This window comes from Diabrotica undecimpunctata, chromosome 1 (assembly GCF_040954645.1).
Source record: "Diabrotica undecimpunctata isolate CICGRU chromosome 1, icDiaUnde3, whole genome shotgun sequence".
Classification (NCBI taxonomy): Eukaryota; Metazoa; Arthropoda; class Insecta; order Coleoptera; family Chrysomelidae; genus Diabrotica; species Diabrotica undecimpunctata.
In genome coordinates, this window is record NC_092803.1 from 181866362 (window position 1) to 181884237 (window position 17876).

At 32.7% G+C, this 17876-nt stretch overlaps 1 protein-coding gene across 1 annotated transcript; it reads right to left on the minus strand.

Annotated features, from left to right (window-relative positions):
- Window positions 1-9037: 9037 nt before the first annotated feature.
- LOC140432664 (uncharacterized) lies at window positions 9038-13500 on the minus strand. The gene is made up of 2 exons (XM_072520705.1): window positions 12844-13500; window positions 9038-10923 (listed from the first exon to the last, which is right to left on the minus strand). Exons 1-2 carry the CDS (start codon window positions 13340-13342, stop codon window positions 9926-9928), a joined length of 1497 nt encoding a protein of 498 aa, XP_072376806.1. The 5' UTR covers window positions 13343-13500; the 3' UTR covers window positions 9038-9925.
- Between the last annotated feature and the right edge of the window lie 4376 nt (window positions 13501-17876).

Consider the following 17876-nt stretch of genomic DNA (forward strand, 5'->3'; position numbering starts at 1 on the left):
CTTTAGTCTCCCTCTGACTGTCCAAACACTGGTATTTGGACACTAATTATTTCACTAATTTCAAATTTCACTTTCTAAAAAAACACATTTCAAAAAAAGTACCTTATCTTTATAAAGGCTTTTAAAGTATCAATTACAACATAACAAAGTTCCCAAACGGCCAATCCAAGACGTGGAAACTAGGTAGAACTTCACCTATTACATGTTAAAAAGAATGACCGAGTTAGAAGAGGCAATCCGTTCCAGATTTGTATTAGTTAATACAGACTTAGACTTGGACCAAATCTAAATAATGAAGACTGGATTATTTGTTCTCAACTTTCCCAAATTTTATGGCTTTTTAAAGAAATAACAAGTGCAATGAGTGGGCAAAAATACTTGAAGGGTAGTTCAGTGATTGTTATTGTACGCTGCCTGCAAGAATCTTGCAATAACATTTTAGCAAACGGTAACCTTACATCCATAGTATCCGACGTAGTACAATTACTAATATCGGGTTTAGCAAAAAGATTTAGAGGGATAGAACAGAGTGGCACATTGTCATTATGTACATTTATGGATTCACGATTTAAAGTGCAGGGATTTTCTGATAAAAATGCAGGTAAAAAAACAAAAGAAAGAGTTAAGAAGCTGGTTACTTCTATAAAAAAAGAAAAAGAAGATTGTACTATTGAAAATCAACCAGTACAAGAAAAGGAAACCGATAAAGATGACCTAAGTCCATGGTGTATTTTTGAACAATTAATTGGACATGACTCATCTAAACGTACACCTGTATCGAGAGTCCATTACAATGGTGGAAAAACCATTGCCACGTGTATCCTAACTTAACTACTATATTCATAAAGTATTGTAAATGTGAACACATGTTCAAAATCTGGTTTAATTTTAAATAAAAGAAGATCACGGCTAACAAGAAGTAAAGTAGAAAAACTTACGTTTTTAAATGTCAATTTAGACGATTCGCGATTTAATAATAACGTGTAATGTAAATGTAAGTACGATTTACTATTTGTATTGTTTAGTTTATTTTTCAAGTTATAATAAATATATCCTTCATTAGTTTCTTTCACTTCAATAAATATACACATAAACGATAATATCCATTATGTTTGTTTATGTAAGTACTCTCTTATTTGAGACTACTGTTAAACAATCATAGTTATTGTTTACGAAAATCGGTTTAGTTGCGTTAAGTGCGTAGGCGCAAAAGTTCGGGCCAATGCGTTTTAAATGTATTCATTTTTTTCGAATCCTGAGAAAACTAACAAATATTTTTGAAAAATTTAAACGAAGAATGAAAGGTGACATTATTGCCGAGGGCCGAAAGTCCCTTAGAATAAACAAAAAGTTTTTTTGAATGAGATACTTAAAATTCAAAATCACTAAATTTTCTCTTTTTTCACCCCTGTAACTTCTTAAAATAAATATTATAGAAGTTTTCAGAGACTTTCGGCCCTCGGTAATAATGTATTCTTTCGTTCTGCGTTTAAATTTTTCAAAAATATTTATTAGTTTTCTCAGGATTCGAAAAAAAAAATGCATTTAAAAAGCATTGGTCCGAAATTTTGCGCCTACGCTCTTAACGATAAAATCATCAAAGACCCACCTCTACATCTGATTCGGTGCTTTGACTACGCGACATGAGACGTTGCCAAATAATTTCTGATGAAGGTTTATTTATTGTGAAGTTATATTCATTTTATTATTTTTATTGGAAATAAGGCACAATGTGACTTTAAAATAAGCTTATTTTGATGTTTAGATTTTTATTTCGGAAATCGTACTTAAAATACGAATAATTATTAATTTTATTTATATAAAACGATTTCCGAAGTGGAAATCAAAATGTTATATTACACTTATTGTAAAGTAAAATTGTGGCATAATCCCAATAAAAAACAGTAAGCTGCCACTTAAATCCATTTCGCCCAAATTTGATTATCTTAGAACATTGTTCAAATGCTAAAAAGACAACAGGTCAAATAAAACCAATAAGTTTGGCAACGTTGAATTTCCCCTTTTTTATTATTTCCACTCATACAAGTTCGGCGATTTAAAGGGCGGACCTAATATACCTCCCTCTTTTTAAACAGGTGTTTCTCACTCTATCTCACATAAGGTCCATACTAACCATAAACTTTTACCTATACTGTATGGCGATAATAAACTGTTAAACAGTAGAAAAAAAAAACTCCGCTCTATGGAAATGGAAAGTAGTTCGTAACATGATGCCGAAGAGACGTGAACCCGGATGTTGGAATGGTAACGACGTGGGTCACATTCGTCGTAAATTGCATGAAAATAATTCAACTGTCAGAAAGCTAGAACAGATCGAACACTGGGCTGGAAAAAGTCATTCAAATGCTGAGACTCAGTCAAGACAGCCATACAGTGCAAATCTTAATCATTGTCTTGAATTAGAAGAACGACTTTGCCCCGTGAGACGAACCACCGTCATTAATGATCAATGGCAGCTTGAACAGCTACAAGACGCCCAAGCAGATCCATGTATAAAAAGAGTATTGGATTGGATGCGTCGAAGTGAAAGACCTTCTTGGCAAGACATTAGTGCATGTAGTCCAGAAGTCAAGTGTTACTGGAGCCAATGGAATTGCCTAGTGCTGAAAGATGATCTTCTGTATAGAACCTTTGAGAACGATGATGGTACAGAAACTAAGCTTCAGTTGATTGTACCTAAAAGTAAAGTGTCAGAAGTATTGCGTCAGTTGCATGACGGTGCATCAGGTGGACACTTTGGTATCACGAAGACTCTGCAAAAGTTTCGAGAACGGTTCTATTGGGTGAACTGTAAAGATGATGTAAGAAGATGGTGCCGGAAATGTGAACTGTGTGCAACCAGTAATGGTCCAGTTGGTAAAAAGAGGGCACCCATGAGACAGTACAATGTTGGTAGTCCTATGGAAAGAGTAGCAATCGACATTGCAGGTCCACTTCCAGAGACAAATGATGGAAATAAATATATCCTGGTAGCCATGGATTATTTTACGAAATGGACTGAGGCCTATGCGATACCAAATCAAGAAGCTGCTACCGTGGCAGAGGTACTTGTTAAAGAATTCTTTAGCCGATTTGGTGTTCCTTTGGAGATCCACTCTGACCAAGGGCGAAACTTCGAGTCAACCCTTTTCCAAAACGTTTGTAAATTGATTGGTGTTAATAAGACCAGAACGACAGCCCTGCATCCTCAATCAGATGGAATGGTCGAGAGAATGAACCGAACTATGGGTAAACACCTGTCCAAAGTTGTATCAGAACATCAAAGAGATTGGGACCAGCACATTCATTTATTCCTAATGGCCTACCGCTCGGCCGTGAATGAAACTACAGGCCAGACTCCAACCTGCCTGATGTTAGGTCGTGAAGTTCGTTTACCCTGCGACCTAGAGTTTGGCTGCAGACCTTCCGAAGAACATGTTGCAAGCGAAGATTATGTCGATCGCCTGAAGTTAAGAATGAACATGAACATTCATGAACTTGCCCGACAACACATCCAGATAGCCAGTGACAGAATGAAAGATCAATATGATTCTCGATGCAAGAGTGAAAGCTATGAAGTAGGTGATCTTGTTTAGCTTTATAATCCACAATGTCGTCGAGACTTGTCTCCCAGACTACAAAGACAATGGGAAGGTCCGTATGAAATTAAAAAGAAAATAAATGACGTAATATACCGAATTAAGTTGCCGAAAGGTAAACCAAAAGTAGTTCACATAAATCGCCTTGCACCATATGCTGGATCAAATGAAACAGAAGAAGCACGAAACCTTCAACATGAGATCAAAGATGACCGACGACCAAGCTTTAATGAATTTATGTCAAATTACGCAGAGAGAAAGAGTGCTAGATTCGGCGTGACCACAGAAGTTCAGCAGGATCTTTTTAGTGTTCCGCATAACGTCTCTCTAGCCCACTGTGTTGCCCAAGATCTTGAGATGACTAAAGGAATCTCATCCGTATTTTATAAGAAATTCGGTCGTTTGGACGAGTTAAAAAACCAGCAGCCTAAAGTTGGAAGAGTACTGAGATTAGAAGATGGTTCTCGATCTTTGCTGTATATGGTGACCAGGAAGTCGTATACAGACAGGGCAAGCTACGAGGATATATGGCGTGCTCTAACTAATTTGAAGAAAATTGTGTACAATTACGACATCAAGAATTTGGCCTTACCCAAGATAGGCCATGCACTAGATAATCTGGATTGGAAGATTGTCAGAAGCATGCTTGAAGTAATCTTCCGAGAAACCGGCGTACGAATTACTGTGTGTTGCATTAACCCGATGAGATCGTATCCTTAAAAGTCGGTAGACTGTTATTTCTTTTTAAAGGGTTCATGCAGAGCTGGAGAGTCCTGTAGATTCCGCCATCCTGTGCCTACATATAGAGTTGCTGATCGGGACGATCAGATTTAAGAGGGGAGCAGTGTTACGAACATGCTCTCGGCATGGCCCAGGTAACGGTTGCATTGCATCTCTAATACTCTTCCAGAAGCTTCGCGGTGTATCGAGTGCGAGAGAGAATAACCGGTCACGTAGGCGAATTAGAGGTGGGACTACGCCAGAATATTATCGAACATAATACTTTTGGTATATATAGGCAACAATGTTAGAAGTAGAGTTTATTTGTTAAGATACTACCGAACTGTAAAGTTACAAATAAATATGTTTACATAAATTCGAACCGCTAGTTTTATTTAATCTCGCTACAATAGTTTGATGGGAAACTAAAACACATTCAAAATTTTTTGCCATCTTTTCCATCTCCAAAGAATCCCTCCATTTTAACGGCACACCGCTTGATCATTTCTCATAACGGATCATTGACAAGCTCTAAGCATACTTCATTATGATGCTGCTAAGCTTGATGATTGAACAGCTGTCGGTTTTGTAAATAGAGATTTTTGTTAAAATTAAATTTAGCTTCAACTTCTTTTACAAGAGTATTGCGAGCTTCACCTTGATATTTGTCGTATTTTGTTTTGTACTGGGTTTCATAATGCCTACTAATATTGTATTCTTTTGATACCGCGAGTACTTGACAACAAATAATGCAGAGGTTTGCCTTTTAAATTGGATGAAAAAATATTGATTTTCCCATTTTCCTTGTTTTTTTTTGGCACTACTCATTGTGAATTTAACATTTAACAACGTGCAGCTGACTGAAGCTAACTGCCCGCTCATCGGGAGTGGGTGTTCAAGGTTAACTGCTTTCTTAAGATTACGGAAAGTTGGAACAGGTAAAAGTTATCAATGGCAATATTTTTGAAATGTGTTTGCGGGGGCTGCAGTGTAACGAACCTCGGGCCTCATGCGGCCCGCGTGCCTGAGGTTGGACCACACTGGCTTAATTTATTACGTAATGATAAAGTATTGTTAAAAATATCTTTGACTGATATTGAAAAATTAGGTATAAAAAGATTGCTGTTTTCCTTTACTTCAAAGTTGTTAATATTTGATTGTGGCGAATAAACTGTTGAAAAAAATTGACTGAAACAGTTTGCAATATTTTGTCCAATTGTTGCTATAACATTACCATAATACATACTGTACTATTTTTATAAGTCTACTTTATTAACTTTATTTATTATAAAAGGTTCTACACTTTTACAAAACTTACAAGTTTATTAAAGTCTTTATTTATACAATATCATACTAATTTATTTTACACTATAATTATATAATTTATTTACAACATTTATTACAATTTATATTCCCGACAATACGCGCGTTACATTTCAAAACTCGACTCGATATTAATTTTAGACTAACTTGTTTACAATGAAATCCTCTATATATATATATATATATATATATATATATATATATATATATATATATACAGTGGGTGGCCAAATTATTAGGGACAGTAAAAGATTTCTTAATTTTATAGTTTTACTGATTTTTTTTTGCAATTTGTTGGCTTTAAGGCTTGCATTTATTTTTTGTATAAGAGATTGAGAAATTAGGGTCACAAAAACATTAAGTTTTGTTAGTAAAACCATTTATTTTTTTCGCAAAATTTTTTTTAACATAATATGACTAATTTTAATATTTAGTGATGCCACCCTTTGCTGCAATTACAGCTTCTACGCGTCGGGGCATGCTCTGAATACAAACTCCTGCGTTGTGTTTTAAGTTAGGGTTATGATGCCATTTTCTAATAAGAGCTTCAATCAACTGCCGCTTCGTGGTGATAACATCTTTGGCGATCTCCCGTTTGGTTAACTCCCACACGCTCTCTATAGGGTTCATGTCAGGTGAGTTTCCCGGCCAGGGCAGAACTGCAATATTTTCTTTGATCAGATATGAAGTTACACTCCTGGCTTTGTGGCACGGTGCAGAATCGTGCATAAAAATGTAATTTTTTTCACCAGGGAACCATTCTTTGAGCTGGGGCAGTAGCCGAGTTTCAAGTACTCGCTTATACTGGTCCTGTCTCATTGTCCCTTCCACGATGTATAAGCGTCCCATACCCTTTGCCGAGATTACAGACCACACCATGACACTCACCGGATGTTTAACTCTCTCCACAATGCAATCTGGATGGAACTGCTCCCCAGGACGTCGTCGGACAAACGCACTTTTATCCACCAAAATCTGAAATGTTGATTCGTCGGAGAAGCATACCTGTAAAAATGATAATATTCGCTGTTCACAAACTTCATTCGTTAAAAAAAGTCATACTTACTCGACTCCAGTCTTCAACAGTCATACTTCGGTGTTCTTTGGCCCATTGGAGTCTCTTTCTCTTCATGGCTTCGGTGAGCCGTGGTTTTTTCATAGGCCGGCGACCTAGCAGATTCTCTTCGGCCAGTCGTCGTCGTACTGTCCTTCTGGAAACATTAATTCCTTCATCATTAATCATCGTAGTCAGATGTGTCACACTCTTTTTACGATTTTGGAGACAAATATCCCTAATTTTACGATCAGTACGAGGAGTAGTAATCCTTTTCCTGCCACATTTTCCAACACGGCCCGGTTCCAATGCCTCGTTTGAATTCATTTTTATTTTTATTCGATTAACTACAGACTTTGAAACACCTGCAGTAGTTGCTATAACTCTCTGAGAAAGCCTCGAGTGCAGTAATAATGTTTTTATTTCTCTAATTTTCCCTGGAGACAAGTCTGCAATTTTGCCCATGCTAAAAAAATAATTTTGAATTTAAACAATCTTTTTAAATAAACTCGTGTCATTAAATGTAGCAAAAATTACTAAATAACAAATATTACTTACCTGTTAAATATATCTGACACGAAAACCGACCAAAAACAATTTAAAACGATTTGCAAATATTTTTAAACCTCACTGCGGTGACAGCCGATGACCAACTGAGATGCAATAATAATTATTATTTTATAGATAAGCAGTCTGCCAGTGTTGCCGCTTGTCAAAAAAATAATTTTAAGTAGAAAATACAAAAATATATGCAGTGTCCCTAATAATTTGGCCACCCACTGTATATATATATATATATATATATATATATATATATATATATATATATATATATATATATATATATATATATATATATATATATATATATATATATATATAACAGCCGCTATTCTGGAATCCCTTCTTATTCGGACGGCGACCTGTGTTGACCCTTCCGGAATAGGATGGAACGGCAGACAGGTTTTTTAGCGGAGCGGAGAATCTACTAGAAAATACTTGTTAGAAAAATATGTTTACAGTTTAGATAGTCATTATTTATCGTAACAATACTATGTGGTAAATCATTTGATGTTTTCTTACTATTTACAAACTGCCAAAAGCACTTAGGATTACTGCCTAAATTATGGTTTACTTGATTCAGATGTGTTATAACATTGATTTGATAAATCTTTACACAATCTTCTAAGTTCTGAGAAAATCACATAATCCTCTTGATTACAGGAAGCCAAATAATTTTTATTAGCAATTTTTTTCTGTAGAACTAAATAACGTAAGTTGGAATTAAACCATTTTGAATAACTAGAAGTTCTAAATCTTTTCATCGGTACAAACAATGATGATGACATATTACTTAAGTATGTTATAAAATCGTGTTAGAGCATCATCAACATTTGACAAATTCAAATGGTCTTCCCGAAGTATCATTGAAAAATAATTATTGAGACCTTCATAGTCTGGGTTTACAAAATCATGATAAAATTCAGTATATTCTAATTGACGATCACATAAACTAATATTATAAGTGTAATTTATGTGATTTTTATTTTATTTTTAAAAATCGGATCTGAGGCTCTTGCTACTTGTAAATCACAAACATTTATAAATATTAAGTCTAAAAACAAATTTTTTTCATTTGGAAAAAATTCAAGAAACCATAGCTAAGTACAATGCATGTGAATCTTGAGGATAATTCACCAGGAAACCTGATTCATTGTTATCCCTTGAACCTTCAGGAATATTGAAGTCGCCGAATATATATGTCTTATGATTATTATACCCTTGAGATATATCTTCAACTGATAAACAGTGTTGTTCATATATTCGTTCTATGGATTTTGGGGGAATGTATACTCGTCCAATTCTAAAATTTTCTTTACCAAATGAACATAAACGAAAAAGTTCTTCGATAGATTTGCACAAAGGTTTCAGCTCAGTTCCCTTAATGTTGTCTTTAGCAACAATCAAAATATTCCCTCCTCTTGACTTATAACTTGTATCACGATCACATTTAAAACTTCTGTATATGAAGGTATTTTAATTTCACAATCTAAAATATCCTCGTGTAAATAACTTTCAACAAATATAACTATGTCATAATCAGAACATAAAATAGAACTAATAAGATCTTGAATTTTTGTAGCAAGTCCTCCGACGTTCTGACAATAAACTTGTAATGAGGATGAAATTAGTTTTTTCCTTCTATCTTGAATTATTCAATTTTTGGTAAGCTTTACTGACCATATCCCTTTGTGTATTTGTTTGATCACTATTTTGATTGTTGAGTTCTTTAGACTTTTTTATTCCTTAAAATGTCCTTAACAACCGTATTTTTTTTATTTAGTTTACCGTGTCTCAACTACAAGGTTATTGACACTGGGTCAATTTTGTTACTATAAATATATATTACATTGTAATTATAGTTTACAGTACATTATGTCATGTAAAGCGAATATAAAATTTTGTCGCATAATTATTACAATTCTTATAAATTTGTTTAATTTATTAATGTTTGTATTTTGAGAACGATTGTCGAAGTGGAAATTGAAACTTTAATAAACTTAATTTAATCTTTAATGTGACTTATTCCCATTAAAATAGTATCTATCATACATGATAAAGAGGTCAAAATGTGCATACATATAATAACACAACTAATCGGTGATAAAACAAATAAAACTTGTTAATAAAGGCACACAAAATGCAACCAGACATAAAATATATTAATTATATTGAATGAAATACAAATATTAATAAAGGCAACTCAAAGCTAGAATAATGAATAATACATATTTATAATAATGAAATTAATACAATCAGTAATAAAGGCAAATGAAATAGAGTCAATAGTAAATATATAAAGTGAATGGTTAAACAAACATGAAATGTTCAAAACGAGACACAAGATGAAATATAGTTCAGCACAAAGTGCAACTGGCAACAAATAATTGAGGGTAGCGGGTGCTACCGCTGGTTGCAGGTCGCTTCTTGGGTGGTCAGGAGCAAAGTGAAGTAACAAGACGGCTCTTGGGGATGCGTTCGATTTTCTCAACCCAGAAGTATAGGTGTTGGCGACTTTTAGCGCCAAAGATTCATACTACCGGCAATTGCTATAGTGCTGGTTAATACATGTCAACAAGTCTCACATTTATAAGGTTTATACAGTGTGTATTACAAAATGCTTTTTCAAACTTTTCGCTTTACTAAATTGCTTAAAACAAATTTCACACTAATGAGCCTTTTCTCCACTGTGCGACTTAAAATGACGTTTCAAACTAGTAGCACGAGTAAACTGCTTAAAACAAATTTCACATTTGTGAGGCTTTTCTCCAGTGTGCGATCTGATATGACATTTCAAACTACCCCCTCGAGTAAACTGCTTAAAACAAATTTCACACTGGTAAGGCCTTTCCCCAGTGTGTACCCTCAAATGCACTTTCAAAACATCTGCTTCACTAAATTGTTTTAAACAGACTTCACACTCGTAATCCTTTTTTCCAGTATGCGAGCTGATATGACGTTTCAGACCATGTAGATAAGTAAACTTCTTAAAACAAATTTCACACTCGTAAGGTTTTTCTCCAGTGTGCTTTCTAAAGTGTTTTTTCAAACAACCTGAATCATTAAATCGCTTAAAACAAATTTCACACTCATAAGGTTTTTCTCCAGTGTGCTTTCTAAAGTGTTTTTTCAAACAGCTTGAATCACTAAGTTCCTTAAAACAAATTTCACACTTGTAAGGGTTTTCTTCAGTGTGTACTCTCATATGCCTTTTCAAACGTCCAGCTTCACTAAATTGTTTTAAACAGATTTCACACTTGTAATTATTTTTTCCAGTATGCGATATGATATGATATTTCAGACTACCTGGATGAGCAAACTGCTCAAAACAAATTTCACACTTGTAAGGTTTTTCTCCAGTGTGCAGTCTCAAATGCATTTTCAAATTTCCTGCTTCAGTAAATTGTTTAAAACAAATTTCACAGTTGTAAGGTTTTTCTCCAGTATGCACTCTCGAATGCCTTCTTAAAGTTCCTGCTTCAGTAAAATGTTTAAAACAAATTTCACATGTATAAGGCTTTTCTTGAGTGTGCACTCTCAAATGTCTTTTTAAATATATTGGAAGAGTAAATTCCTTGGAGCATGTTTCACACTTGTACGAATTTCCTCTAGTGGGTGTTACCAAAGATCTTTCAGATTTCGTTTGAATTTCGTTCTGAATAAAACCTAAAATAAAAATCAAACTATAAAACTTTGCATGAAGAAACAGCAGATCATAAATAAAAAGTAATAAATATAGAATAATGAACAAAGTTATATCCAGATTTAACGTAAAGGCCTCTGTTATAAACCGATGTATGGCTTCAGCTAATTGTTTTATTGTATATCTTCATTTATTCATAATATCCATTCCAGAATTACTAGACCCTGTACAATCTTGTAGTTTCCAAAGTGTTTGTCGCCTGCACTCTATTGTCTCGCAGTCATGCAGGATATGGTTGCTTGTTTCAGGTTCTCTGCTACAGAATCTGCAGTTTCGGTCTTTATGACCCAACCTCATTATATGCAAGTATCTCTTGAAAGGTGCATGACCAATAAGGAAGCTTGTTATGATTCTGAGCAGATTCTTACTTGTTCTCTGCAATAGTTCAGCCCTAACGTTGTCCTGAAGCTATTTTCTTTTGACATTTTAATATTATTTACCATTTTTATTGAGAATTAACCACAATTTTAGTTTAAAATAAGTGTATGTTGATGTTTCGATTTCCACTTTTCAAAATGTATTCTGATTAATTCCCAATAAAAATAGTAATAAAGTTCAGCCCTATTAATGCATGTCCGTCCAATATATATTTTGCCACATGCTTAACCAGGTATACTTCCCCAGAGAGAATTATGTTGTTATTTATTTAACAACCGGCAGAGCCCAATTAGAATTAGTGTAAACTTTTGATTATTCATAAATATTGAAAAAAAAAACAAAAGTAATTACAATTATGTGAATATAAATGAGACGAAAATACAAAAATTCTTACACAGCGAGATCACACAAATCAAAGGTTATCACAGCTTATAACATAATCCAGAAACATGGATATTTATATTATAAACTGAGAATGTCAATCTAACAGAGTTGATTAGCCAGTTTAGACTATCTGAAGACAAAAGTGTGAAGCCCATAATTAGTATGGTGAATTGGTTATGACTGATTGCTCAGTGTGAGATTCTAGATAATATATTCTATTCTAAGTGAGATATTAGATTGTAGTTCAAAGTTCTGTTATTTGATAAGAACAACGATTTTATGGATTTAAATATAAATATAATTATTGTTCAGACAATCTTATAATTTATGGAAACCATTTCTACGGTGAGAATCCATAGATAAGTTTCTTTTTCTTAAATAACGATGTTGCCAAACAAACGTTTTTGCAATGATTGTTTAAACTTAATTTTAACAACTTCACTGTCGCAATGGCAATATATATCAGAAGTTTTCCATGTTCAACATTATTTTAAAATTAAATATCATTGAGTAAATTAAATTTAGATTTTTATTATTACCCAGTACATATGAACATCGAATTAGCAGGTTTTTGTTGAGAGGTTGTAAATAATATTCGAAACGCAGACGATACTGTACTAGTTGCAAGAACAGTAGAAGAATTACAATGATTACTTACAAATATAAATATTGCCTGCAACAATTATGGCACAAGTATCAATATCAAAAAAACTAAGTATATGGTCTTCAGTAAGAACATGACACAATCAACACATATTAGTATAAACGGCATTCAAATTGAAAAAGTATCAGGTTACAAATACTTGGGTACTTCAATAAACGAAACTGGAGACCAAAACAATGAAATAAAAAGATGTATAGAAATTGCCAGGGCCACTTTCATAAAGATGAGGAAATTCTTCTGCAACAGTGATATAAGTATCCCTCTCTGATTAAGAATGCTAAGGGGCTACGTATTTAACACGCTATTATACAGTGTAGAGGCCTGGACTCTCAAGCAGAACAATATAAAAAATATTGAAAGTTTGTACTTAGCAAACTGTATATAGCAATATCTCACTTAATCTGCTTGTAATAAAAGTTCCTCACTTAACAACATCTATAAATAGACTAAAACTTACTACTTCTGTTAATTTTGGGTAGTAACTTGGATGTCTTCATAGTTATACAATCTTTTTTGTGTTCTATCTCAGATGAAGCTCCTATCTCTAATTTTATATCTCTGTTTGAGTCAAATGTTTTTGTACTCCTTTTAAATGCAGTTTCACACCTATGGTTTACTTCTAAGCTATGTTCCTGCAGTTCTTTCTTTATTTTTGTGTTAACTTCTGGAATAGTAATATGTTCCAGCAATTCTGTCTTTATTTCTGTCTTGACTTCTTGAATAGTAATATTATGGGATGGGTTACTTATTTCATATTGTAATGTATGTTCTTCTATTTTAATATCATCTGAACAATATGCATCTGATAAAGAATACTCTGTGTAATTACTCTCAAACATACATTCTCTGAGTTCTGATTTAATTTGTATGTTAACATGTTGGTCTAGAGAATCACTATCTTTATCAGATATTAATACATTTTGTTTTCTTTTTTTACAATCGTCACTTAAATCCATTTTATATGTTTATTTAATTTTAATTTAAACAATTAATTAAATAATGGTGGATATCTTTAATAACAGTTACGAATATAGAAGCATAATTATGAAGACTCTCATCATAAAATAGTTTCAACCATTTTTTTGGAAACAAACATGTTACACGTTAGGTTAGGTCATTCATACCAAAGAATATAGACGCTTTTCATACTGTCATAGATAAGAGGCAGAGTTGCCAAATGCGATTTTCTAAAAATCCCCCACTTAGAAACTGAAATTCTCCCAAATTTAAGATGGTATGTTACAATGTTAAAATTTATATACTTACAGTTACCAAAGAATATAGACGCTTACAGTTACTGTACAGTTATCATCACTATTTCAAAACAAATCTTCAACTTTTGATTATGAACGCAAACTGTACACTTTTTATTCGGTAACGTGCCTAAAAATTTGTATTGTGTAATAATTTTTGAACTTAGGTACAAAATAACTACGTTAAATGATTAATTATCCAAAAAACTGTATTTTAAGCAAATGTTCGTTATCCATACTGCCGTAATTTTTATAAATAATTAACCGTAATAAATTAACTGTACCTAAAGATAAAATTACAATTAAAAGCTGCAAACTAGGGATTTTGTTGATGTTACCGTTATAAGTTGGCATTTTGATAGTGAGAAATTAGTTCGGTTATCACTTAATAGATGGGCAAATAAGTTCACATGTCATTTAGTAGAAGGCAGCAGTGATGTATTAAATAGCGACAAATGCTCAGATCCTCAAACTTAAAATTTTGTCGCATAATTACAATTTTCAGAATTCTTCTGAAGAATTTTTCACCAAGTAACAAAAAAAAACAAAATTCGTTTAATTCATCAATGTTTGTATTTTGAGAACGATTTCCGAAGTGGAAATTAAAACGTCAATAAACTTATTTTAACCTTTAATTGTGGCTTATTTCCATTAAAATAGTATCTATCATACATGTTAAAGAGATCAAAATACGCATTCATATAATAACACAATAATTAATCGGTCGTAAAACAAATAAACCTTGTTAAGGTTGATCTTCACCCTCAATTAATTTGTTTCTGATCCTAGAGACGACTCTACTGCGACATGCTGCTGTGGTAAAATTTTCAAATTAAGTTATATAATAGATTTCTACATGACGACTCTAATATTTACACACCCCAACATAAATTACAGTTTTCTATCGTTACATCCATTGATCGAGTTGCCAAATTGTGTAGACAGTAATGTTATCAAATTAAGTTAAAGCCACATACAAAGACCGCTTGGCGATTTAAGGCTGATAACTTTATTACTAGTGGACCAAATAAGCGAAGACATTTACAACATCTTTATGTATACTATTTTACTGTTCTGCTGTGTCAATTGGAACATATTCCGATTGTTATTAGAAAAATAAGGTTATTATCCACACATATTATTGAAAACTGATTCATGTTATCATAAAACTGTTATAGAAAAAATATGTACTTGGGGTACTGCGACAGCGATATCATAGAAGATCGTATTACCATTAAATTATTCATACTTGTCGTTATATATCATATTACCATTGTTTAAATATAACATTTTTGTTGTTAAAAATGTTATTTAATACATGTGAACATGTCTTCCTTTTTGGTATGTTTATTACTGGTTTCCGGTTTGTTATCTTCCTAATTAGTGGCATCTTCTTCTCTTCTTTGTATGTGTCCAAACCATAGCAGTCTTTTTGTAATTTTTGTTTGTCACGCGCTATCAATGCTAGATCGTTCACGTATCCTATGATTTGTGTTGAACTTTGAATAATTGTCCTTTTTTTTCAGCCCTGGGTCTCTGATTAATCCTTCTAGTATGATATTAAATAAGGCCATTGGCAAACTATCTCCTTGTCTTACGCCACATTCTATATTCATGTCGTTTGTATCTCCTTCGGTTGTTTTAACTCTTGTTGATGAGTCCTTCATTGTCATCCTAGTCAATTAGATACTATTTTATTAGGAATAAGCCACAATTGAAGGTTAAAATAAGTTTATCGACGTTTCAATTTCCGCTTCGGAAATCGTTCTAAAAATACAAAACATTAATAAATTAAACAAATTTTGTTTATTGTTAATTGGTAAAAATTCTTCTAATAATTTAATTTTATCTGACCCATTTATATTGACGATTCAGACATATATTATACATTTTAAGAGCCAAAATTGCTTGTTCTAACCAAAATTCGTTCTTGGAGGAAAAACACTTGTTAACATCTGTTTTGTTAAAAAATGATTATCTTTTATCGTTTATAAATAAGGAATTTTCAACAATCGACCGAATAGAACAGACCAACTTAGAAAGAGATCCTACAGCATAAACAAGGAATACTAGGAGGGAAATAACAATACCATATATAAAATAATTATCAGAAAAACTTAAAAAGATAGATAGGAAATAAATTCAACATTTCAGCAACATTCAAAACAACAAACGCATTGAGATCTATCTTGTCTAAAACCAAACCTAACAATGAACAAGAAAGGACAAAGAATTGTATTTATAAAATACCTTGTGAATGCGATCAGTTTTATTTAAGTGAAACATCAAGGCCATTAAATGTTAGAATAAGTGAACATCAATCTTATGTTAAAAATAAAGAATTTAATAGGTCTCAAATATGTAAACAAGCATGGGATAATGTACATAGGGTTCAATAGAATTATTCAAGTATAGACCTAAAAGAAACGGATGGTAAAAAGAGAAACGTCAAAGAAGCGGCTCTAATTATGCTACATGAGACCAATTGTGTCGCAAATTCCTCGGCAGAATGCAGTAGGATCGGGTTACCCACATTAACCCATTTACGGCCAAAGGTGCGTAAACGCAACCTTTATTGTAAATTTTTTTTTTTTGGCCCGAAAATAATTTTTTTAATGTTTTCTTTTTATTGAAGTAACATCTCAATAGATTGAGGTATATAGTATCATTTTTCTTTTGACAAAAATATTACTTTTTAAATATTTTAAGATTATTATAATTTTGCATAATTTAATGATTTATGTACATCTTCATACAAAAAATTTTTCCGATACTAATTATAAACTTAATTCATATTTTGTATTCTATAATTATAAAAATATGTTGAAATTTTTATTATTCTAAAAACTTATTCATTCATACTTTAAAAATAAGGTATATAATTGCATGTTTATACGATGGATTCGCATACGCATCTTTGGCCGAAACCATATTATATTTTTTTCGTAGACTAAACAATCTGAAATTACGATCTCGTCAATAGTCAATACACTTCATTCACTATTTATAAAATTGCTGTGTGCTGTAAACGTTATATTTGCTTTTTTATATAATATATAAAAAAGCAATATATTATATTGTCACCAATGTTTAAAATAATTAACCGAAAGTTTGCACAATTTGGAGTTTTTGCAAAAAATCTTTCCATTGACGAGGAAATGGTTCCATATTTCGGGCAACATTCTTGCAAAAAGTTCATCCGTGGAAAACCTGTTAGATTTGGTTTTAAACTATGGTGTTTATGTTCTGATACTGGTTATTTGTTCAAATTTATTCCATATGGCGGAAAAACTGAGAAAACAGATAATAGTTTTAGCTTAGGAACGGCAGTTGTTTTGAATTTACTTTCGATAGTTAAAAACCCACAGCAACATAAGGATTTTTTCGACAACTTCTTTACGTCATATGCTCTTTTTGGACTATTGAAAGAAAAAGGATTCTTTTCAACAGGAACAGTAAGGGAAAATCGCACTGCTAAGTGTCCTCTAGAAGAAAACAAAATTATGAAAAAAAAAAAGGAAAGAGGTTCATATACATGTGCATTCGATTCCAATTTAGAAGTTTTGGTGACAAGATGGACGAATAATTCAGTAGTGACTGTAATGACAAATACATGTGACGTTTTACCCCTTATGCAAACTAAACGTTATAACCGTAAAGAACACAAAGAAATTCTTATCCCTCAGCCTAATTCACCAATATAACCAATACATGGGTGGAGTGGATCTGCATGATAATGGCATTGTGAATTACCGTATTAAAATAAGAGGAAAAAAGTGGTGGTGGCCGTTGTTTACTAACATGATTGACAGTATGGTGATCAATAGTTGGAAAATTTTTAAAATTGCGAATGATTCTAAAATTTCCGAGCTGGAGTTTCATTCGAGATTGGTTCTTAACTTACTAAAATATAGTGGACATGCAGAGAATAGTGAAGAAACCGCTACATCATTGTCAAACTCAGTATATGGACTTCCATCTAAATTTGCTTTACCAGATGAAACTAGATTCGACAATATTGGCCACATTATAAAAAGAGACGATAATAGTGCAAGAAGAAAATGTCGGATGTGCAAAAGTAATACTATTTATTTATGTAAAAAGTGTACAGTGCATCTACACCCCGAATGTTTCGAAAATTTTCATCTTAAAATTTAATTTACAGTTAAGATACAATATGTTCCTTTTTTAAAAATTGTATGCGTATTCGGCCAAAGGTGCGTATACGCACCCACCT